This window comes from Budorcas taxicolor, chromosome 10 (genome assembly GCF_023091745.1).
Source record: "Budorcas taxicolor isolate Tak-1 chromosome 10, Takin1.1, whole genome shotgun sequence".
Classification (NCBI taxonomy): domain Eukaryota; kingdom Metazoa; phylum Chordata; class Mammalia; order Artiodactyla; family Bovidae; genus Budorcas; species Budorcas taxicolor.
In genome coordinates, this window is record NC_068919.1 from 74,900,496 (window position 1) to 74,926,524 (window position 26,029).

General features: G+C 40.4%; 1 protein-coding gene across 1 annotated transcript; it reads left to right on the plus strand.

Annotated features, from left to right (window-relative positions):
* The first annotated feature begins 1,283 nt into the window (after positions 1–1,283).
* On the plus strand, positions 1,284–24,248 carry PPP1R36 (protein phosphatase 1 regulatory subunit 36). The gene is given in 11 exon segments (XM_052647171.1): positions 1,284–1,349; positions 2,155–2,219; positions 10,181–10,267; positions 11,142–11,239; positions 11,339–11,405; positions 13,306–13,404; positions 18,120–18,254; positions 22,700–22,742; positions 23,069–23,247; positions 23,337–23,528; positions 24,065–24,248. Coding segments are annotated over 11 exon segments (1,215 nt in total).
* The last annotated feature ends 1,781 nt before the right edge of the window (positions 24,249–26,029 follow it).

Below are 26,029 nucleotides of genomic sequence, written 5' to 3' on the forward strand. Positions count from 1 at the left end.
GGGAAGCAGTGGAGTGTCTATTGCTCTTGTTTGTAAAGTTTATGCGAGGAACTTCCTCAGTGTTTAAAACTCCACCTTCCAATGTAGGGGGTGTCAAATTCAATCCCTGGTTGGGGCACTAAGATCTCACATGTGTGCAGGGTGCAGCCGAAAAAAAAAAAAGAAACCAACTAATAAATGGGTGTTACCCATCATCCCACCAATGTGGGATTCATAAGTTTATATGAAAATAAAGTCAGGTATTTACTGACCATCTATTTAATGCTAATTAAGTTGTGGGGCTAAAACAAAAGCAGAATATGAGGCATTCCCAGTCATATAGTGTCATTTAGCATTGCTTACCATCAGTGTTAGAAGGGGGAAAATACCAAACAATCTGCATATCAACTCAGTTGCAAGAAGAAATTACAAGACACATGGTTTGAAAAGTAAATGCAGGAATGAAGTTGAACGTGGACTTCCCCAGGTTGCTCAGTGGTTAAGAATCCACTTGCTAAAGCAGGAGAGAGGGGGTTCCATCCCCTGGAGAAGGAAATGGCTCCCTACTCCAGTATTCTTGCCTGGGAAATCCCATGGACAGAGGAGCATAATGGGTTACAGTCCATGGGGGGGGTTGCAAAAGAGTTGTACACAAATGAGAGACACCGTTGAATACCCACTGACACAAACCAAGGTTCTTTGCTTTCTGCAACATTAATTCTCAGTACTTTAATTCAGGGTGATTCTTTACATACATTCAGTTCAGTCGCTCAGTCGTGTCCGACTGCGACCCCATGAATCGCAGCACTCCTTAAAAATCCTCAAACACCGATCATTTGGGTATCTTCAAACGACTTCCACATCAAAAACCTTGATTTCCACGGTTGCGCCACTCGCCACGCCACGCCACCCCCGACCCCGTCCCAATCAATTTAGTCCCAGCCTGGATTTTGTTTCTCTAACCTGGATTTAAACTTCATTTCGTGCTATCAAACTTGGGAACAAAGGGAGCCTCCCTGTGGAATTGAATCTAGTTTTTCTAATTCAAAACAAAGCCAGTGACGTGGTTGGCTTCTCGGTGGCAAGGCACGAAGGACTGACCCCTAAGCAAAAAACCCTCGGGCAGCTTCGTAGTGAGACGCCAGCGCGCCGAGGCAGCCCAGGGTGTCCCCAGAGGCGGGAGCTAAGTCCATCAGCCGCAGCGGCGTAGGAAGCAGGGTCCCGCCCCCAACCCCGGCCCCGGCCCCGGCCCCGCCCCCGGTCACGGTTTCCAGGCGACGCTCTGAAGCGGCCAACGAGAGACCATGAGTCCTGTTGGGGAGTTTTATTCGAGGCGGCGGCGGTTGGACTCGCAGTCTGCCCTGTAGGATGTAAGTGCCCCTTCGGCTGACCCCACCCCGCGGCCCCCGCCCACCTCCGGCGCCCGACGGGGCTCGGTGGCTGGGCCGCGGCGCCCTCCACTGCCTCAGCCGCGGTCTTGCCCTCCGCGCTCCCCGGGCGGGGCTCCGCCGTAGCCTGGGGCGAGGCGCACTCGACGAAACCTGGGCAAAGTGGTCTACAATAAACCAGATGATGGAGGTATGTTCAGCAAACGGTCAGAATTGAATTCCGGCTCCCCACGCTGATATCCAGATGTAGGAAATTTCTACCTCACCACCTCTGATGGGTTGTCTGCAAAATAAGAAACCCTCGGAGGAAGCAGTCCTGCTCGGTCCGGCTGGGATCCCCGGAGAGGAAAGGCTCCGAGCTGGTAGCTACGCAGCCTTGGAGAGTGCGAACCTGTAGTACGCTGGCTTGCTTTTGAAGGCCTGGATCAGGGTTACAACAGGTGTAGCCCCTCTGAAAGATGGGGGCTGCCTTGGGCACCAGTTTATTGTGGTCTAAGTCCCAATTGGTAAATTGCTATGGTGAGCCTTGAGGTGATGCAGGCTTTTAGCCTTCCGCTCTTCCTTCCCTTCCTTCCTTTCTCCCCTACGTTCCTCCCTTACTGTCTACTTGAAACTACACCCCGAAATAATAACTTAAAATCCTGGCATCAAGTTAAAAAAAAAGAAAGTTTAAGGCTCTATAGCGTTAAAGAGCAACTAGTGAGAATTATTGTTAAAAGTTCATTATGACATGTTGATTTTAAATTGAACCTTTAATTATTTTTGCTGCAATCATTTCATTTTACAGCAATTGGGATTGCGATTAGGGATGTGGTACTGGAAAGATGAAACCAAAACACTTGAATTCAGAAGGTAAATTTTAACAAAATTTTATTATAGCTTTTATGGAAATTACATGTGTTTGTATAAAAAAAAATTCAAGCAATACAGAAGAGTACAAAGAATAAAATGAATGTCTCCTGAAATCTCACCATCTAGAGATAACTATTTTGGCAGCCTTCCAGATATCACTTTCTGATGACATTTATCAGCTGTTTCCTATGTACCAGAAACTGTGCTAATCAGTTTATCAACTCTTTGAAACAGCTGCATGTTAATCCACTTTTACATATGAAGAAACTGATGTCAAAGGGGTAAGAAGTATGAGGAATGCTAACAGCCTTGGTCATATCACACAGCTCAGATGTTTTAAATCTAGGTCTACTTGGTTAACACTGTATTATTAACTATTTTATAAAATTGCTTTTTTGAGTTATAGAAATAGAGTTTTACATTAATGACATCATGTTATACCTGCTGCAATAGACAGCAAATTTTACAAGGTAAAATTATTAGAATAGAAGAAAGAAAGTGAAAGTCACATCTGACTCTTTGTGACCCAGGCCAGAATACTGGAGTGGGTAGCCTTTCCCTTCTCCAATTATCTTCCCAACCCAAGGATGGAATCCAGGTTTCCCTCATTGCAGGTGGATTCTTTACCAGCTGAGCCACAGGGGAAGCCCAAGAATACTGAAGTGGGTAGCCTATGCCTTCTCCAGCGGATCTTCCCTACCCAGGAATCGAACCAGGTTCTGCTGCATTGCAGGCGGATTCTTTACCAACTGAGCTGCTAGGGAAGATTAGAACTAGTTTTAATTCTCCACTGGGGAAATATTGACTCCGTTAAAAGTGTTTTGCTAAACTAACAAGACTAGCCACCACCTGCTATGCACCTGTTATGTCCCAGGCATTTGCATATTTTTCTGATTCTTAAGACAGCCTTGAAAAGTGAGTGTTAATATCTCCTCTCCACTTCATAGATGAAGAAACATGGCTCAGGGAGATTAAGCATTTAAGCCAAAGTCACACAGCCAGAACAGCAGAACTGACATTTCAAACCAAGATTTATCTGATGCCAAAGTCCTTTCTACTTTAAACAGTATCTCCCTCCAATAGACTGTAAGCCCTCAGTGGAAGGAACTGTCTTAATCATCTTCACATCCCTGAAACCATCTCCAGAATTTCACAGAGTAGGCATTCACCAAATGCACTGAACAAGTGCATACTGTACTGAGGACATGGGGGCTGTGGGAGGGAATTTGGAGTGTCATGTACCCAGATAATCTGCTTTGCACAGTAACAGCTTGATCTCAGGAGTGTTCAAGTTCTAGCACATCAATTTAAGACCTTGGAAATTTCTTCCATGGTTTTGGTCTCCCTCCACCTAGGGTAGATAGGCCACCTTTTACACCCACTAGCCAACAGGAGTTCATAGACATCTAGGTACTCTCAGATTCAGGTCAAAAGAAGAAGACCGCTTTTCCTCTCCCCCACCTTGCAGTTCCTGGCATCTTTCCTGGATGAATGACACTGGGACTCTTCCTTTCAGAGAAGTAGTGGCCTATTCCCAGGCAGAGTTTGTCTGACCTTTGCAGATTATACCCTGAGGAGGATAACTGTATCCGAATATAGCAGTATACCCATTACCTCTATGCATGAAATGACACAGTAATGGGCAGGGAAAGGATGGTCATTATTTCTTAGGAAAAAGACCATGGTGAGTAGTTTGGAGGGAGACCTGGGTTCAAATCCTGGTTCTGCTACTAATTTGGTGGTCATAATTTGTCAAGTTACTTAGCCTTGTTAATTATAAGTTACCTTATTCAGAAAATTAATGCCTTCTGAGGAGTAAATGAGGGCATTGCGTAGTTCATCAGCTTGCATGCCCATTTCTTTCTTATTTATTCCCTCGGAATACCTTGGAGATTTTCCTGGCTATCCAGTGATTAAGACTTCGCCTTCCAATGCAGGAGCATGGGTTCAATCCCTGGTCAGGGAGCTAAGATACCACATGCCTCAGGGCCAAAAATCCAAACATAAAACAGAAGCAATATTGTAACAAAGTCAATAAAGACTTTAAAAATGGTCCACATCAAAGAATCTTTTACAAAAAGGAATACCTTTATTCACAGGTGAGTTGGCCCACAAGACATGCATCTCTCTGATAGAGTGCCTGTAGTTCTTTCGTTTCATGTTTCAGGTGCCTTCTTCTTCCAGCTGAGAGAGAATCAGCCCCTGTCTGAGTATTTGCTAGGGTCATGGACTCCCCTGAGGACGCACAGGAAACTACACCTCCAGAAGCCTTGGACTTATTTTTCAACATAGCCTAAGAAAAGACTCTAGTAACTAACTGGTGTGGAAGCCAAGAGTGGTCCAACCCTCTGCATCTTAGTGATGAGTTCTAGGAGAAAATATGACTGTTTTTTCTCATTTGTTTCAGGGCAAAGGAAAATGAGATGATTGTTCTAGAAATATCAGGAAAGCACATCAACACAACGTGGTCTAAATAGGTTGCCAGATTGAAGGGGGAACTGTGAAGATTGGAAGAAAGTATAGATCTAGGTCAGACTGTGGTTTGGGAGCCAATCAGAGGTGCAATTTAAGGGACAATTTTCAATTATTACTAGTGCTGCTGCTTAGTGATTCCAAAAGCACTGTGAGCATAGGCTGCTTTCAGAGCTATGGCAGGACACTCACAAGGAGGAATCCATCTCACCATCTGAACCAGAGGATGACTTTAGTCAAGTTAAAAACCACTCAGGCAAGTGTGGGAAGGTGTTACGTGTCCAGAGGTCATAAAAACAAAGATGACGGTTTAGCAGTAAATGTCAGACTGTTGGCTAAGGGCATGCACTGCCACAAGTTTCAGATGCTGAGACATGGTCAGCCTCTCTGAGCCTTAGTTCTCCATCAGTAAAACGACATCCATGTACTGGATGATCTTTTTGATGTCCTCTAACCCCAAATTCTATGATCTTATGACTTTATAATTCTAAGTTCACTTGACTTAGTTCACAGACCTGATCTGTAAGATCCCAAATGGGTCCTTTTCCTTACCATAAGGCTCTCTCATCTCCAGTTTAACTCAGGCAAACTAATAGGGGAAGAAATGTTGAATTGTAGGGATGGATCTGAAACAAGGTTAGGAGGGAAACAGTTTCATTTGTCATTAACTGAGATTGGGTGTTTCTGTGTTCTCTCATCTTCTAGAGAAGAGAATCTGGGAAGGGCTGGTGACTTGAAATTTCTTTAGCCTGGGGGGACAGTTAACAGCCAATGGCTTATAAGTGCCCAAAACACTTTGATGGTCCAAGGGAAAACTGAAAACAGTTTTGTGTTCTTGTTTAAGGTGGTTATATTAATATCAATGCTGCACATTAGATATCCAGCAAGCAGAATGGACTTCACAGAGCTGTTAGAAAATGTCTGAATGTTAGGGGAATTGACCATCTTGTTGAAGACTATCTAAATGGTCTGTCAATAGAATGTATTGACCACATGCTGTTTCTTCCTCTGTACCTCTATCAACATTTTTTACGGTATGCAGGTAATATATCAATACATCCTTTTTATTCTTGGAGGAGGAAATGGTAGTCTACTCCAGTATTCTTGCCTGGGAAATCCCATGGACAGAGGAGCCTATAAGGCTACACTCCAAAGGGTCACAAAGAGTCAGACATGGCAGGATGCACATGACGCAAATTCTTGTTATTACAAAAAAAAAAACACCTCAAATAATACAAAAGCATACAGCTGGGGAAGATAGCTCCCTTCATCACCATACCCCCTCTCTGTCCTATCCAATCCCCATTCTCTCTCTGGAGATAGCCACTATCACCATTTGGTATCCTTTCACTTCTTTTTTTTTCACCATTCCTTCAGTATTTCAGCACTCCCTCCCCCTAAGTACCCAATCCATGGAGACCAGTGATAAGAAGAGGACAAGAAAGAATGAAAAGTTCAGGAATCATCCGCTAACCAACTTGGTGCCAATGTTCTGAAAAAAAAAAAAAGAAAAAAGTCATTCCCTTGAGGTGACATATTTAAAAGTATATACATGCTTTTAGATTCTAACCTAGTTTTCCATCTGAATATTGCCAGGATGTTGGCAAAAACTCCTGGAAGAAGAAAGTACCAAACTGATTAACTTTATTATTCCCATGGCAGGTATTTCTCTAAAATTATGACTTTGTGGGCAACCAATGCCAGAAAAAATGTAAAGGAAGTTGTTTCAAAACTTATGTTGACAAGGATATGGTAAGAGTGTATGTGCATGCTTAGAGAATGATTAAAGTCTGGGGGAAAGTGCTGCTATCTACTATATCTACACTTAAACTTAACAAAGAGACCTGTAACTGTGGGCAGAGATTAAACTTCTAGGTCATGTTATCAATGTGGCATTATTTCAGGCAGAAAAATAAACATCATAATCCACAATGGCTGCCAAACTAATGTATTTGGTAGACACCACAATTCTCTTAGAAAATACACTCTTTATAAGGCAGGAACCGCATCCTACTGGTCTTTAAAAGACTTTTTTTCTGTTTTCCTATTAAGCATTTCCTAATAATCCTGAGAGTCTGTGCATTGACTGTAATCAGAGAATGTTTTTATTTTTTTATTGAAGGATAATTGCTTTACAGAATTCTGTTGTTTTCTGTGAAACCTCAACATGAATCAGCCATAGGTATACATATATCCCCTCCCTTTTGAACCTCCCTCCCATCTCCCACCCCATCCCACCCCTCTTGGTTGATACAGATCCCCTGTTTGAGTTTCCTGAGCCATACAGCAAATTCCCATTGGCTATCTATTTTAGGTATGGTAATGTAAGTTTCCATGTTACTCTTTCCATACATCTCACCCTCTCCTCCCCTCTCCCCATGTCCATAAGTCTATTCTCTGTGTCTTGTTTCTCCACCAGTGCCCTATAAATACATTCTTCAATACCATTTTTCTAGATTCCGTGTATGTATGTTAGAATACAATATTTATCTTTCTCTTTCTGACTCACTTCACTCTGTATAATAGGTTCTAGGTTCATCCACCTCATCAGAACTGACTCAAATGTGTTCTTTTTTATGGCTGAGTAATATTCCATTGTGTATATATACCACAACTTCTTTATCCATTCATCTGTTGATGGACATCTAGGTTGCTTCCATGTTCTAACTATTGTAAATAGTGCTGCAACAAACAATGGGATACATGTATCTTCTTCAATTTTGGTTTCCTCAGGGTATATGCCTAGGATTGGAATTGCTGGGTCATATGGTGGTTTTATTCCTAGTTTTTTAAGGAATCTCCATACTGTCTTCCATAGTGGCTGTATCAGTTTACATTCCCACCAACAGTGCAAGAGCATTCCTTTTTCTCTGCACCCTATTCAGCGTTTATTGTTTGTAGACTTTTTGATGATGGCCATTCTGACCAGTGTGAGGTGATATCTCATTGTGGTTTTGATTTGCATTTCTCTGATTTTCAGCAATGTTGAGCATCTTTTCATATCTTTGTTAGCCATCTGTATGTCTTCTTTGGAGAAATGTCTGTTTAGGTCTTTTTCCCACTTTTTGATTGGGTTGTTTGTTTTTCTGGCATTGAGTTGTATGAGCTGCTTGTATATTTTGGAAATTAATCCTTTGCTGAGCGCTGAAGAATTGATGCTTTTGAACTGTGGTGTTAGAGAAGACTCTTGAGAGTCCCTTGGACTTCGAGGAGATCCAAGCAGTCCATTCTAGAGGAGATCAACCCTGGGTGTTCTTTGGAAGGAATGATGCTGAAGCTGAAACTCCAGTACTTTGGCCACCTCATGCAAAGAGTTGACTCATTGGAAAAGACTCTGATGCTGGGGGGCATAGAGGGCAGGAGGAGAAGGGGATGACAGAGGATGAGATGACTGGATGGCATCACCGACTCGATGGAGGTGAGTTTGAGTGAACTCTGGGAGATGGTGATGGACAGGGAGGCCTGGCGTGCTGCAATTCATGGGGTCACAAAGAGTCAGACACAACTGAGTGACTGAACTGAACTGAATCCTTTGTCAGTTGTTTCATTTGCTATTATTTTCTCCCATTCTAAGGGTTGTCTTTTCACCTTGCGTATAGTTCCCTTTGCTGTGCAAAAGCTTATAAGTTTAATCAGGCCCCACTTATTTATTTTTGCTTTTATTTCCGTTATTCGAGGAGGTGGGTCATAGAGGATCTTGCTTTGATTTATGTCATTGAGTGTTCTGCCTATGTTTTCCTCTAACAGTATTACAGTTTCTGGTCTTACATTTAGGTCTTTAATCCATTTTGAGTTTATCTTTGTGTATGATGTTAGGAAGTGTTCTAATTTCATTCTTTTACATGTAGCTGTCCAGTTTTCCCAGCACCATTTATCGAAGAGGCTGTCTTTACCCCATTGTATATTCTTGCCTCCTTTGTCAAAAATAAGGTACCCATAGGTACATAGGTTTATTTCTGGGCTTTCTATCTTGTTCCTTTGGTCTATATTTCTGTTTGTGTGCCAGTACCATACTGTCTGGACGACTGTAGCTTTGTGGTATAACCTGAAGTCAGGAAAGTTGATTCTTCCAGCTCCATTCTTCTTTCTCAAGACTGCTTTGGCTATTTGGGGTCTTTTGTGTTTCCATATGAATTGTGAAATTTTTTGTTCTAGTTCTGTGAAAAATGCCATTGTAATTTGATAAGGATCACATTGAATCTGTAGATTGCATTTGGTAGTATAGTCATTTTCACAATATTGAGTCTTCCTAGCCAGGAGCATGGAATATCTCACCATCTGTTTATGTCGTCTTTGATTTCATCTGTGTCTTATAATTTTCTGTGTACAATTCTTTTATCTCCTTAGGTAAGTTTATTCCTAGATATTTAATTCTTTCTATTGCAGTGGTGAATGGGGTTGATTCCTTAATTTCTCTTTCTGATTTTTCATTGTTAGTATATAGAAATGCAAATGATTTCTGTGTATTGATTTTGTATCCTGCAGCTTTGCTAAAATCATTGATTAGCTGAAGTAATTTTCTGATACTATCTTTAGGGTTTTCTATGTACAGTATCATGTCATCTGCAAACAGTGAGAGCTTTACTTCTTATTTTCTGATCTGGATTCCTTTTATTTCTTTTTCTTCTCTGATTGCTGTAGCTAGGACCTCCAGAACTATGTTGAATAATAGTAGTGAAAGTGGACACTCTTGTCAGACAACACTTATTTTTGATATTACAGCAATGCCTGACACAGAGTATGGCCTCAGTATATATTTATTGTTGCTTAATTGTGGTCCATTGTTTGTTAGGCCCATTACTGCTCAATAATGCTTGTTCACAAACTAAAGAGTCTAAGAAACCCTGAGTTAAGTAAAGGGTCCTGAAACCTTCTTAGAGATAATCAAGCTTTTAGAAGAGTCCACAGCGATGACAACTGAGTCCTGCTTGGGAGGCAGGACTGCCTGGTGGGTAAGCACATGCCTCTGTAGCTAGAGAACTGGCCCTGGTTCTGGCTCTGACACTTGCTAAGTGATCTTGATCAGTTTACTTAATCTGTTTCTAAACTTCAGTCTTTTTCATAATGGAAAAATTGTGACAGTAGCAATATTTTCCTTATAGAGTTGCTGTGAGGATTGAATAAGATCATACTTCAAAGCACTTTGCATGTAACAAGTACTCAGTAAATCAAAAAAATCCTTCCAAATCGATCACAAGCCTTCTATTTCTTGTGAGGTTACAGCTGGATTTTCAGATGAAATGATTTGTTTATGGTGGTATTCTGGGGGCTAGTGATACGTAGATACTGAATGCAAAGTCCGATCTTTTCATTTTTTCCTAGGTGGTTGTTCTGCATGTGAATACATGGATTAAGAGTGGATGTGCCTCTGATTCTCTCCAGGACACTCACAATACGTATCAGTCCTAAGTTTCCATGAGCTGTGGCAATGCTCTGATTAGTTTCTCCCAAAAAAGATTAAGTTCCTAATTTTCTCATTTCTATTACAGTTTTACACCTGCAGTAGAATCCAAGGAAAGAGGAAAGAAAGGCAAAGCAGTTCACTTTGTTGAAATTGATGGTCCAGCTTCAGACAGGTAGCTTAACTACCACCATGGCAGTGTTGCTAATAGCGCCTCTTAGCAGAATGGCTTAAGCCTCTACAAACTCTTAAGAAAATATCACTCCCATCATCTTAAGTTGAAATGCAAATACGCATCAAGGAAAGAACATGCACTATTTCACAATTATGATAGGAGCTAGTCATCCCAATAGAGTATCCTTGTGATAATTTGGCTACAAATGGATTTTCAGCTTCTTATACTTGTAAAAAGAATTGAAAACGATAGATATGCCAAAAACAGATGAGCTAAATGTTCTATTTTGGGTGAAATTGGTATTTTCATTTTATGTCAGGCAGTATGCATTCCTCCTATCCCTAGCACAGTATATACAATGTTTAATAAAATATATTCCAAAATGATCCTATATTAAATGAAACCCACGCATAACACTCAGGGTCTTCTTACTTTATAGTAAATACTTTCTGTGCCTCAGGATAGATTAAATACAACTAAAACCTTTCAAAGTACTACTAAAGGGCTTCCCTGGGGATTCAGTGGTAAAGACCCCACCTGCTGTGCAGGAGATTCGAGTTCCATCCCTGATCCGGGAAGATCCCATATGCTGTGGAGCAACTAGGCCCGTGTGCCACAGCTGTTGAGCCTGCGTTCTAGAGCCTGGGAGCCATATCTGCTGAGCCCATGAGCTGCAACTGCTGAAGCCTGCATGCCCTAGCCTATGGTCCCCAACGAAAGAAGCCATGGCAATGAGAAGCCTGCTCACCGCAACTAGAGAGTAGCCCCTGCTCTGTGCAACCAGAAAACCCCTTGCAGCAACAAGGACCCAGCATAGCCAAAAATTAAAAAAAAAATTTAAAGCACTACTAGAGACTGTCATATCCCCTAACAGGTTGACAGATAAAAGGTTTGCTCTAAGAGACGATAAGTCACCCAGAGGCTTAGAGAAACGAAGTCAGCAGGGCAACGTTACACTGCATGATGCTAAATGTGAGTAACTGTGTCATCATCCTTACATATGTTCCCTGGTGTCAGCCTCTAAGGCAGCAGTTTGTCCCTCTTTCAACTGTCCATCTTCTCTCCCTTCAGTTGTGGCTTTGCTTTTGCTACAAGATACCGAGATGCCGCGTATCTGTTCCTTTACAACGTTTATGAGGTATGTAATGCTTGTGAGACGTTTTAGATCCTTTATCTTTTATTTTGAAGTCATTCCATCTGATAAATGATGAAAAATCTGAGTTTAGCAGAAAGAGCTGGCTCTGTGCTAGCCATCCTCTCAGGATTCTGTTTCAAAGACTGAGACCAAAGGGAGAAAAAGTCAGGTCACAGGAGCCCAAAATAAAGTCAAGGAGTATGGAGAGCATATTGTCAGAGTTCCAATGAGTATGCACTGTGTGTATGTTAGTTAAAGGGTATGCTCACTTTCGGAAGATCAGTGTTCTCCACTAGTTATGTCTGGCAGCCCCAAGTACTCGGTGTGTGACTCTGGCACAGCTTCTTGTCCTTCCTAAGCGTCAGTTTCCTCAGATACAAGTTTGGAAGTCCTGCTGTCGCAGGTGGCTGTTTGTGGAAGGTGCTCCACGTGACAGCTGCACTTGCAACCGCAGGTGGAAAATGGGTATCCTGAACTGTGGGAGCGCCCTCAGATTCCCTCAGCATTCAGTGAAGACCATTTATGGGAAACATCTGAGAGTCTCTGCCTGATGCTTTATTCTATAGCAGGAGCACACTCAGCCAGACTACAGGGCAAGCTTGGGGCACTAGGGTGTCAGCGTCCCAGAAGCAGCCTCCAGTCAGTGACGTGCTGGAGGGAGAGTTGGCAGATAAATAGCCCACCTTCCACCTGTCAGGATAACTCTTGAGTTTTCTACACTGTCTCCCAGAGTCCCCCATGGGACTGAACTACACAGTGATAGTGAACTTGTTAGCACCCCTTTCCTATCTCACCTCTCTGCTCTCTTACTGATGTTTACTCTGATCACTTCCAAGTAAACTACTTACTCTCACATCTGTCTCATGGCACGTTTCTGAGAGAACCCAGCCTAGGACAGGTAATTATTAATATCATGGGAAAAAAAGTCTGCACTGCTCATCTTCATCTTGCTCTCAAGGTATGCTTAAGGAAAGCATGCCACAGTAAACATTTCCATCTGGGGCTAGAAAGGAAGCAGCAAAAATTTTGTAAGAATATTTGGAAAGAAAACAAAGGCTTTTAGTTTTAAAACAAATGACGTAGGACTGTAAATCAATGCAATCTTTTTAGAGAGCAAAACTTATGAAACTTTACAGATTTCTGTAAAGCATTTTCACTTCTAGGAAGTTACTCAAAAATGTGGCTATGAGAATGATTACTGCAGCAATGTCTATATTTTTTAAAAAACCTAAATATCTATCAGTACAGGATTAGTTAAATTATGAGCTACAGAATACTTTATCCAGCTGTTTAAAAAAATGAGAAAAATCTATACATGGTATCATGGAAAGAGGTCCATCCTACACAGATAAGGGACAGAGCAAGTTGCAAAGACTTGTGTATACAGCATTGCCCCGTTTGTTACCAAAAAAATTCAGGCATATATTCATGCATATGTGTGTGTGTTGGTAGGGGAGGACCTCATATGTGATTGTCTGTGCTCTAGAAAGGTTAGGATGGATTCATGCCAAACTCTTAACAGTGGGTACCATTAAGGAGTAGGATGGTGACAAAAGAGCGAGGGGAGAGTCTTTTTACCTCGTACATTTGTGTACATCTTTTAAACAACAAAGTTACCTATAGTATAAAAACTTTTTTAAAATGAAAACTAACTGATAAGCAAAATTGTAATTCAACTGTGACCTCCTAAAAAGTTTTGTTTACAAAAGTCAGATTTCTTATATTTTCAACAGTTATAGTATGTAGAATTTTAAATGTAAACTAGTTGTGTGATGGGTATGCTGACATGTGTGTCTACTTATTCTTGTGTTGTGTGCCCATGTATTTTTTTATGACTAGCTTCATGATTGAAATATGTTGTCATTATTTTAATGACATTATTTTCATTTTAATCTCCTCATAGGAATAAGAATCTTGACAATTTCCTTATGGCATTGTTGTACTACTTATATTATTACTTGGAAAAAATCTCACAGGAAAAGAAACCCAAAAGCTATATGGTGTAAGTAGAATTTTATAGTGCATTTTAAAAAAATTGATTTATTTATTTCTGGCCAAGCCTTGGGGCTTCCAGGATGTTAGTTCCCCACCAGGGATTGAACCCAGGGCCCTGGCAGTGAAAGCACCAGTCCTAACCACTGGACCACAAGGAAATTCCCCATAGTGCACTTTAAAGCTTTATCACTGCCAGTATTAGAACTAACTTTTGTGTAGGCTAAAGAGACGATGGAAATTGAGAAATCTTGGATTATTAAGATAAAATGTTTATTTAATGTTTCTCTTATAAGATAAAAAAATAAAATGTTTATTATTATTAAACATTTTACAGGGAGGAGTTCTCCAGTTTTAACGCTCACTGAATAATTCAGACAGGTATTCTGTTAATGAAATATTCCAAATAATATAGACCAGCAATGCCCAATAGAAGAGTATGCTCAACTTTTGAGAGCTATGTACGTAATTTAAACTTTTCTGATAGCTGTATTTTTAAATTGCAAAAAGATACAGGTGAAATTAATTTTAACAAGGTATTTTATTTAATCCAATGACTCAAAAATATAATCATTCCAACTTGTAGTCAGTGTTAGGAAGTTATTATTAAAATACTTTACTTTTATTTAGCAAGTTTTTGAAATAAGGTCTGTTTTATAATATTCAGAGGAATTGAGGAATAGCTGAGCACTAGCTGCTCAAAGTGCTCAGCAGCTACAGGTGGCTCTCAGCCATATTGAACAATGTGGATATAGATATTATTTCTGTTTTTCATGCTTACAAAGTTCTTGCTAAAGGGTTTGTAAGCATCTAATTAAAAAAAACTAAGAATTAAAAAAGATTAATAGGTATGAGCCAAATGATATTCCACATCACAGAAGGAAACAAGATTTCGTAGGCTACCTATGAAGAATTTAATCACTTTAGGTGGAGGTGGCTCAGAGCTATACAGGGCAAGAATCTGGGAACTCAGTGTCCCAAGCGGAACAATGCCTCTCAGGCATGGTGACCTTTGCAAGCCATGAAACTTTCCCAGTGCCCTCCCCAGTACGCATGGAACCAACCCAATGATTTAGCTCTTAGGAATGCTGGATAAGAGTCATCAGTTTGTTGCTGTGGAATGTTTTCAAAATGCAAAATCCTTGCACATAAACAAGCAGCCTGAGAAACATTTTGTGGACAGATGAATGTATTGGGATAGCAGTTTTCTGAGGAACCAAATAAATAATTCAAACATTGCTACTCCAGTAAAGCCATTATAATATGCAACATCCACCAGAGCAGCCAGAGATCATGAAGTGTTTCTATGGTAGCAGAGGGACTCAAGCCAGCTGTGGGCTCAGAAACTTTGAGAAGTCTTACTGTTTCCAAAGACAAAATTTATTAGACTTTGGTAGCATATTAGCTTTTATTTTGTATGGTGTTTTCAAATTCTGCAGGTTATTGCTACTCAAGCCAGAGACATTGTTTCAGTTCTTAATCTGTAAGAATAGATAACAGAGAAGAAAGGTTTCTTAGTTATTTTTAGAAATGTGCTAAAATTATAGAACCCACTAATATTTGGTTGGGGGTTCCCTGTGGCTCAGCTAATAAAGAATCTGCCTGCAGTGCAGGAGACCTGGGTTCAATCCCTGGGTTGGGAAGATCCTCTGGAGAAGGGAATGGCTGCCCACTCCAGGATTGTTGCCTGAAGAATTCCATGGACAAAGGAGTCTGAGGGCGCTACAGTCCATGGGGTTGCAAAGAATCAGACACAACTGAGCGACTAACACTCACTTTTTTTTCAGTGATATTTGTATATTTTCATAGAAGGAATCAGTTACAGAATGACTGAAAAGTTCAAGCCTTAAAAGTAATGGTTCTGTGGTGTGATTCTAAAAAAGCATAACTTCATTTTCAAGTCTCCATTAGTTGATTGGTTTATTTATTATAATTGAAGCAAATTAAATTGAGATATCTGTGCATAACTTAAAAATTAATTTCAGTCAAAATAATGAGGTCTAACATAGAGATAATAGTAGCACTCACTTTCAGTTATTGTCCAGATTAGATAAGATAATGCATTTTATCCTAATCTAGTGGTTGGCACTTAGAAGGAAAGCCTATAACCTGTGACAGGAGAGCAGGAAGAGATAGAGAAAGATATCAAAGATACACTTTGATGATCTTAGATGAATAAAAGACCTCATTCCCGAAGAAGAAGTCTTATCCCCATTTTACAGATGATGAAGCTAAGGCTCAGAGAGTTTAAATAGCTGGCTGGACGTTACCTGCCAAGTTAGTGGTGGAGCTGAGACTAGAATGCACATCTCTTTAACTCCACAGTCTATGTCTGTGTGGTATGCTCTCATCCCTTACTAGTCAGATTGGCTTTCTGTTGCTAAGGTTATCCATTTGTAATTAGGACTTATAGCTTCTGAACAAAGGTTCAATTATGTATGCAGTTTCAAACATCATACATATTTTCAAGTTGTTACAAGCTTCATAATTATAATTTTTAATGGTAGCATAATGTTCCTTCAAGCCACTATATGTTAGTGACTTATAAATCTGCCTGTTAAGAAGCAATGTAATATAGTGATAACAGCACAGACTTTGGTGCCTGGCTTAAATCCCACAGGAACTCATATGTTAGATCCTTGTCAAGATCTTAAACAGTAACTGGCTGTGTTACTATAGCCTGTATTACTATTCCTATTATCCCTCTATTTTATATATTTTTGGAGTCTCCAGGTTTTCTGATAGACATAAATAATTGCATTGATATCTTCATGTATTACATTTCTCCCCTAACTTTGGATGATTTTTTAAAAAGAAATTTACAGGAGAGATTGTTGGATCAAAACTTAGGACCAATTGTGTGGCACTTGAAATTATTACCAAAATTTTTTCCAGAGGATTATACCTGGGTTTGTTTTAAATGCCAGGCTCTACCCAGGCTTAACGGAACCAAAATCTGAAAGAGCTGGCATTGGGAATTTGGACTTCTAGCAATTACCCCAGGTGAAGTTTTTTACACTTATTAAGACTTAAGAACCATTTGCCCAAACATTTCAAACCATTTCTTTGTTGTTGTTTGGTTTGCTTTGTTTTCAGCAGCAGCAGGAGAGATTAACTATTGGCAGATCTGGTAAAGTAGAGGTGAAGGCTGCAGGTGGTGCTTCTGAAGGAAACAGGGAGGCCGGAAAGAGTGATGGTCATTGGGGTGCTCGTGGGAGAGTATGTGTTGGGTTATATGATATTTGGGCATTTAAAGTTGGAACCCACTTTTATCTATTGCAGAAGCTCATGTTATTCTGATGACTCACAGGCCTTCTCACCATGTGTGATAAAGTTTTGTGCTTGGAGACATCTATATTATCCTTAAAGCCACTCCCTTCCCCCCACAGCTTATCCTCCTGTGGTTAGTCTAGTGGTTAGCAACAGAAGGGGCAGTATGCTGTTCCTGTTGTTTAAAGTGCGTTTCATCTGGTTTAAATCTTTCTGAAAACAAAAGGGCAAGAACAAGATAGTGCCACTTTCAATAGCAATCATTGGAATATATTGTTGGCAATGTTGTTTCCTGCTAGATTGTACTGCGAAGCTTCTAAAGTTAGGCTTCAGACATGCCGTAACCTAAAAACAGATTGTCTTTTAGAAAGTATATTTGCAATTCAATTGGATGGGGCTGTGTTTTACAGGGAAGCAGGGAGGTGATTCTAATTGATGCCAAAGTTCCCAGAACTGAGGGTGGGCAAACGTTGAGCAGTTCAAACATTGAGCCCCCAAACATAGTAGTAACGTCAGAAAACCCTCAAGAAGCTAAGGTGGAGAAAAGTCTCCATGGCTGTTATAGCAAAACAGCAGCAAAGTGGGCTGCTCACTGCCTCAGAAACTAGGATAGGGAATTTGTTAGTTGAGCTGTTCTCAATTAGGACTGTCTGCGTATAAAATTAGGGGTACATCAGTTCAGTTCAGTCACTCTGTCGTGTCTGACCCTTTGCGACCCCATGGACTGCAGCACGCCAGGCCTCCCTGTCCGTCACCAACTCCTGGAGTTTACTCAAACTCCTATCCATTGAGTCCGTGATGCCATCCAACCATCTCATCTTCTGTCGGCCCCTTTTCCTCCTGCCCTCAATCTTTCCCAGCATCAGGATCTTTTCAAATGAGTCAGCTCTTCACATCAGGTGGCCTAAGTATTGGAGTTCAGTCCTTCCAGTGAACACTCAGGAGTACATAGCACAATATATAAAGAATCTTTAAAAAATTAATACTCAGGACTTCCCTAGTGGTACACTGGATAGGAATCCGCCTGTCAATGCAGAGGACACAGGTTTGATCCCTCATCCGGGAAGATCGCTCAGGCTGCAGAGCAACTAAGCCCATGAGCCACAACTACTGAGCCCACGCTGTAGAGCCTGTGCCCCGCAACAAGAGAAGCCACTGCAATGGAAGAGTAACCCTCTGCAACTAGAGAAAGCCCGTGTTCAGCACCGAAAACTCGGTGCAACCAAAAATAAATAAATTAATAATATTCGGCATAAATTGAGATGCTGATTACAATGATAAATGTCAAAGGACTTGGAGGACCTTCCTCTGCCGCAGCTCAAGTAAAAAAAAAAAAAGAAATGATAAGTGAGATGTGTTACTCACTTCTGTTTCGAAATAGTTTATACTTCTGACTTTTCACTAGTTGATAAAGACATTTACCAAATTAATCCAAATTATTGTTTTTCTTTTCAGGGGCCTTGTAGAGAAAAAAGAAATGGAAGTGATTATCAGTAAGTTAGAAGCAGCACAGAAATACTTGGCACAGAAGTACTGTGTCCTCGTCCTGGGCTTGGGAATGCCTGATAAGCATCACATGAGCTGCGGAAAGTAAGCACTCATTTAGATCTTCACTTGTGTGTATATCCACATCCTTACGACCCTTAACTTTGACTTTGGGTACCCTTGAGAAAGACTTATTGTTTGTTGTACAGAATAAGTGGGCTCAACTGAGACTGTCCCAAACTCATGTGATGTAGTATTCAAGAGAGCCAAGTGAGTCTAGGAAGAATCTCAGCTGATTTTTTTTTCTTTCTTTCAATTAAAGTTGATTTACAATGCTGTGTTAGTTTCAGGTGTGACAGATATTTTAACAGCCTGCTACCACTTGGGTTTAAAATGTCTTTCAGATTGAATAGGATTGAAACATACATTACCATATGTAAAATAGATAGCTAGTAGGAAGTTGCAGTATACACAGGGAGCTCAACCTGGCGCTCTGATGACCTAGAGGGGTGGGATGAGCAGGGACAAGTGTTCAAGAGAGAGGGGACATATGTATACTTACTGCTGATTCACAATGTTGTATGGCAGAAACCCAACACAATATTATCAAGCAGTTATCTTCCAAATAAAAATTAAAGTAAGAACAGTTAAAAAAAAAATTCTCTCAAATTATATCAGCTCGATGAAATCTTGCTTTCCTGTTGTCAGACAAAGGCTGCTTGGCTGTGTTGGGTGAGAAGCCGAATGCTGGGCCAGTGTTGAAGGGGTATTGGGTGTGTCCTCTGCCCTTATGCTGCTTGCCTTTCAGAAACAGTTGTGGGTATGAGTAAGCTAGGAGTAGTAAAATGACCCCATTTGTGGAAGGATATTTTTTACCTTAGGATGACAGTTTATAATAACTAATATAATTAAAAATTTAAACTGTCGTATCACAGGAAAGTTTGGGATCACAGGAGAGAAAATTCCAATCCTTAACCCAAAATCTCCCTCTCTGATTTCACAACGTTACCAACATTCACAACATCACAACAGTACTAATTTCACAACAGGCTCAAGACCCGTCTCTGGTCATGGCCAGACTTTAAAAATTTTTTTAAACTTTATTGGCAAAGAACCTGATACATAATTTCTGTTTCCGTACATTCCCCCACATTTTTCAAAATACCAATATTTGTATTGTATATACTTTTTTGTGTTCCACGTTTTTTTTTCTATGAACCTTATTCTAGTATTCTGCTTATATAATCTCACCTGCTACTTTGAATAGCAACTGTGGTTATTCTGTCATATAATGTACCAGTTTGCTTAACCTTTCCTCTTGTGCACACTTGTGTAGTTTCAGTTTTTATGCTTACTGTTTTTACATTGAATATCTTTATATAAGTAACTTTGTTCATTTGCGCTGTTTTGTTGTTGTTGTTATCAGTCACTGAGTCATGTCTGACTCTTTGCCACCTCATGGATGTAGCACTCCATGTTTCTCTGTCCTCCACTATCTCCCAGAGTTTGCTCAAATTCATGTCCGTTGAGTCGGTGATGCCATCTAACCATCTCATTCTCTCCTGCCCCCTTCTCCTTTTGCCTTCAATCTTTCCCAGCATCAAGATCTTTTCCAATGAGTCAGCTCTTCGCATCAGGTGGTCAAAGTATTGTAGCTTCAGCTTCAGCAACAGTCCTTCCAAGGAATATTCAGGGTTGATTTTTTAGGATTGACTAGTTTGATCGCCTTGCTCTCCAAGGGACCCTCCAAAGTGTTCTCCAGCACCACAGTTGAAAAACATCAGTTCTTCGGCACTCAGCTTTTTTTATGGTCCAACTCTTACATCAGTACATGACTACTAGAAAAACCATAGCTTTGACTATGCGGACCTTTGTCAGCAAAGTGATTTCTCTGCTTTTTAATATACTGTCTAGATTTATCAAGAATAAGGTAGCTAGGCCAAAGCAGAAACTCAGTTGTGGCCGTGTCTGGTGGTGAAAGTAAAGTCCAATGCTGTAAAGAACAATATTCCATAGGAACTGGAACTGGAGTTGAAAGGGAAAATGTAACAAATCTAGACAGCTCCCTAGTGTCTTTTCCTCTTCTTAAAAGGACACTAATACCATTATGGGGCCGCATCCTCTTGACCTCATCTAAACTCGGTTATCTCCCAAAGGCCCCATCTCCAATTATCATCACTTTGGAGGGGTTTTAAGGGCTTCAACATATGAATTACAGTGGGGGAAAGACGCATTCTGTCTATGACAAGGTTAAAAAAACACATACTCTAAAAAACATTTTTAAGTACATTTTTATTACATTGTATTTTTTTATACAAACTTTTAAAAGAACTCATGTTTATAAGTGATTGCCTCAGTACATTTCCTGGAAATGTTGGTCTTTCTGCCATTGTGGGCAATGTCACCTGCTTTGGAGAATAATCAGTTTTTTAGCTCACTACCCTCATTCACATAACAAAGTTTATATAGGCCAAATTGCTGAACAATGAATATTGAGTAAAACAGATTATAACGTGACTTTACCAGAAAAAGTTGTTAATTGGACATGGGAGTTGATTGTATCCTTGCATGAAGTTTCTATTGCTCTTTTTGGTTGTTTTTATTTAGAGAAGATAAGGACAATGTTTTTGCCAGTTATGAGTTATGACCTGATTTTAACATATCATTCTTTTAACTTCTTCCTGCTGTGAAGAAGCTTCTATTCTTCTGTGTATTTCCTGACTTTTCTTTCTAATGTGTGCATACTTAATGTTGGACTAGACACCTTCTACTGTTTATCTCTGGAGATAAAGATGTCAGTAGAACCAGTAATTTAGCGGCTGTTAATTTAGTGCTTTCATGATTCTTGAGAAGTAGGAGGACATGTCTTTCTGTTCTAAATACTGCTGTGAAATCCTGATATTACAAAATCTTCAGCAAAATTTTGATGAACTTGTTGAGTAAAACCGCTCTGTGTTTTCCGGGATAAGTAAGAAAACCCCCAAATGGCACAAACCCATAGAACTGGATCTGATCTTTGGTTATGGCCAATTCTGGCTCCAACCCCACCTCTACCCTGGAAGGTATGCCCTCCTCCTCTGCTGTCAGTGCAGCTGTCCCCTGACCGGTGACCAAAGAGACTGGCGGTGGGGATGGGAATGGGGACAAAGGGGTTTCTTTGAAGCTCAGGTGCTTAAGTCATCTTTAAGTCCTTCTCCCCAACCCTTACCTTCAGTCACTTGCACCAAGGCCTCTTTTCCCTCCCGCAAGCACATGCCTTTGAAATTTCTCTTCCCTTGTACAGAGCAGGCCTCGACCATCTTTTAAACCTAAGGCAGAAGAGGGCCTAGTGGGAACACAGTTTTTTTTTTCTCTCCCCAGCCCAGAACCCCATATGTCTGGCTCTAGGCTTTATACCCCTTCAGGAATGACTGAAAATATGATTTGGTTTAGAGCTAAGAGTCTCATTTAGCAGGAAGGAAAAAGAAACCATATAACAGACCACGACAGCCTCTGAGTTTACCAACAGCCTGGCTTCCCCCTCTTTCCTTTGGATTCCACCCTCACAGGCGAGTGTAAGGCCTCTTTGTTGACCAGTGTGGCAGCCACTTACCGCCTGCGGCTACTGAGTGCTTGGAATGTGGCTGATCCACATTAGTACTGCTGTAAGTGTGAGATATGCACTGTACAAAAAGTTTAAAAGTGAATAAAATAGCTCACTGATAATTTACAATATTGATTACATATTGAAATGATAATATTTGGGGGTAAAATAAATATATGATTAAAATTAATATCACCTGTTTCTTTTTACTGTGGCTCCTAGAAGGTTTTAAGTCACATTTGTGGGTTGTATATTTCTGCTGGATTACGCTCTTATCAACCTGTGTCTGTTTTGTTTCTGATCCTTTTTGCATCCAATAGCCATAACCGCTGTTTGAGAATTTTTTTCTTTATTTTAAACTCAGTCTCTAGTTCTTTATTTCCATTCCTACTAATGCCTTGTGTTACCTCTTCACCACCATTCCCCTCTCCTCACCTCCCTAACATACACTTTACCAGATATATTTGGAAGAATACATTTCCTCGTTGGCTTGTTTATCCTGAATTTATACTGATTGTGTATATCTTGAATTTCTATTAATTTATTTAGCTTTTTTTATGAGTCCCACTTTATTTTTTTAATAAAGTGTAGTTAATTTACAATGTTGTGTTAATTTCTGCTGTACAAAGTGATTTAGTCACATAAACATCATTTTTCATGTTCTTTTCCATTATGATTTATCACAGGATATATTGATTAACCAAACACTAGGGCTTTTGATCTGGGTAACCTGGGAAGTTGAAGAAAAAGACATTGGCACTCATTCACAGTGCCTTTTTGATAGCATTTATGTGAGTAAATAGTTATGAGACCATTGGTAATAATCTGCAAAGAGGCCTTTTGAAGATAAAGGATTGCCTAGATCACTGAAATATTGAACTTCCCTTTCAAAGAAGGGATTTAAAAAAAAATAATTTTAAATAATTTTTTTTTAAAATTATTTTTAAAATAATTTGTTTTATTTCAGGGGAAAAATATCAGATACACAAAAAGACTGGAAATTCTTTGAGGTGAGTCACTTACCTTTGGGGACTCTGCTCTTTGACATGAAACATGAAGTATAGCAATAACCAATAGTTATTTTTCAGGCACATATATTTAGTAAATATCTTCTAGAAAGGATACTAATAAGCTGTGTGCCATTCCTTAAATCTTTGGTCTGATTTTCCTCCTGCAAAAGTGAGGACGTGTATAAGTTCCCACAGCTCTGCAGGCATGTGGAGAGAGTGGCTCATCTTGGTTTGCATCTCCTTAGCAGTGTTCCATAGAAGGAGTTTCCCATGTCATTTTTCATGTCATAGCTGTGGACTGTGATTCTTGTCTGTGTCTGTCGTAGTCCTTTTATACATTCTGCACATACGTAGCCTGGATTGTCTTCCGACGTCAACACTTCACAGAGATTGAGGAAGAAATAGGAAGGCTCTTTCGTTCCAACATGTTCAACATTCCTCGAAGGAAGCGTGAGGATGAAGAGTCAGGAGGGGAAAAGAAGCGCATGACTTTCGTACAATTCAGGTATGACCTTTTGACTCTCCTAAGTTCAAGGACGTTGCTAGGAAACAGGATCATGTGACCTGAATGTCATCCCTGCTTCTCCCTGCCAGGAGAATGATGGCAAAACGCCCAGCGATTAAAAAAGCCATTAACATGCGCTCTCCAGTCATGTCCACTCTGCTGCCCTCTCTCAGAGAGAAAGCTCAGAATGTCTCTGAGAAAAAGTACCGCCAAATAGGTGCGAAATTCCCAGCCCAGATGCAAGAGCCCAGGGAAACTCTGGACTCTTTGCACATGCCAATGTAAGTGGCCCCAGGGGAGAGGAAGGAGAGACGGAGTGTTGTGTGTCACTTCCTAGTTGGGACCCAGGAGGGGCAGGGGCTCAGACATAGTGCTTCTGCCAGAAAGTTGAACAAAGGTGGAAACACACTCTTCCTACCATCCCTGGCTCCTGTCCATCTGTTTTCTTTCCAGATCAGCTCTTGGTGTACGCATGTAGGCTAGAAAAAAACTAGAAAGTTATACTAGACTTCAGACAGTTTTAATTTGGTGAAGTAAATAGCAGACTTTGTAAGACTGAGGTTTTCCCATTAGAAGAATAATCTTTGGGAAATGTATGAAATCTTGCTAGGTGTCAAGTTTTTGGACCCATATTTAAGACTACAGTGGTGATTCATAGAAATAGGGAAAGCTTAAAAAAAAAATAGGTGCATAAATCTGTGTGTGTGTGTGTGTGTGTGTTTATCAGTCTTAGCTTTATACACATACAAAGCACAGCCATATGCCTTAGTCTTTGACCTCAGCAAAGATTCATCTATACCAATAATTCTTTCTACAGAGTTGGCATCTTGGGGGAGCCTCGATGTCAGTTCAACCCCCATACCCTTATCCCCCTTGATCCAGAAGAAAGCATGAAGTCTGGAAAACTGTCTTCCCTGATAGAAAGAAATAACATGAGGATTCAGGATACACTGGACTTAGTCATGAGAACACTGTCCTCTCAAACAACATTCCCTAAATAATCTATACATTCCACTTCTGTAGTTAATTCCTATATTTGAAGTAAACTACTTTGACTTAATCACTTTATATAAGACTAGTGTTTATTATTAAACTTTAAAGCTTATCCAAATTATTTTTGCTAAAAGTTCAACAGTAGACTAAAGAATTCTAGGAAGCTTTTGAAAAGCTCATTTTCCTATATTTAATAATTTGCTTTGTTAATTATTTACTTCCTTGGCTTTACATGACTGTTTAGAGTAATGTATTAGGACATTTGACTTTTTATACTGCTCAATGAACAATGCAAAGAAGTAGAAGAAAACAATAAAATGGGAAAGACTAGAGATCTCTTTAAGAAAATTGGAGATATCAAAGGAACATTTCATGCAAGGATGGGCATGATAGAGGACAAGGATGGGCATGATAAAGGATGAAAATGGTAAAGACTTAACAGAGGTAGAAGAGGTTAAGAAGAGAGGGCAAAGATATACAGAAGAACTGTACAAAAAAGGTATTGATGACCCAGATAACCATGATGGGGTGGTCACTTACCTAGAGCCAGACATCCTGGTGTATGAAGTCAAGTGGGCCTTAGGAAGCATTACTACCAATAAAGCTAGTGGAAGTGATGGAATTCCAGCTGAGCTATTTAGAATACTAAAAGATGATGCTGTTAAAGTGCTGCACTCAATATGTCAGCAAATTTAGAAAACTCACCAGTGGCCGCAGGACTGGAAAATGCCGGTTTTCTTCCTAATTCTAAAGAAGGGCAGTGTTAAAAAATGTTCAAAAGTGAAAGTCACTTAGTCATGTCCGACTCTTTGTGACCCTGTGGACTATAGCCTGCCAGGCTCCCCGTCCCAGGAGTTCTCCAGGCAAGAATGCTGGAGTGACTTGCCATTCCCTTCTACAGGGGATCTTCCCAACCTGGGGACCGAACCTGGGTCTCCTACATTGGAGGTAGATTCTTTACCATCTGAGACACCAAACCACCATACAACTGGGCTCACATCCTATGCTAGTAAAGTGAAAGAAAGTGAAAGTCGCTCAGTCGTGTCCAACTCTTTGCCACCCCAATGAACTGTACAGTATATGGAATTCTCCAGGCCAGAATACTGGAATGGGTAGCCTTTCCCTTCTCCAGGGAATCTTCCCAACCCAGGGATTGAACCCAGGTCTCCTGCATTGCAGGTGGATTCTTTACCAGCTGAGCCAACAAGGGAAGTCCAAGAATACTGGAGTGGGTAGCCTATCGCTTCTCCAGGGGATCTTCCCAATCCAGGAATTGAACTGGGGTCTCCTACATTACTGGTGGGTTCTTTACCAACTGAGCTACCAGGGAAGCCCCATGCTGGTAAGGTTATGTTCAACATCCTTCAAGCTAGACTTCAGCAGTACTTGAATGGAGAACTTCCAAATGTATAAGCTGGGTTTAGAAAAGGCAAAGGAACCAGAGATCAAATAGCCAATATTCACTGAATCATAGAGAATTCCCCAAAAACATTTACTTCTGTTCTATTGACTGCATGAAAGCCTTTGACTGTATGTATCACAACAGAGTGTGGAAGGTTCTTAAAGAGAAGGAATACCAGATCATTCTTACCTGGCTCCTGAGAAACCTGTATGTGGGTCAAGAAGCAACAGTTAGAACCTTACATGGAACAACTGACTGGTTCAAAATTAGGAAAGGAGTATGACAAGGCTATATATTATCACTCTGTTTATTTAACTTATATGCCAAGTACATCATGCAAAATGCTGGGCTGGATGAGTTACAAGCTGGAATCAAGATTGCTGCGAG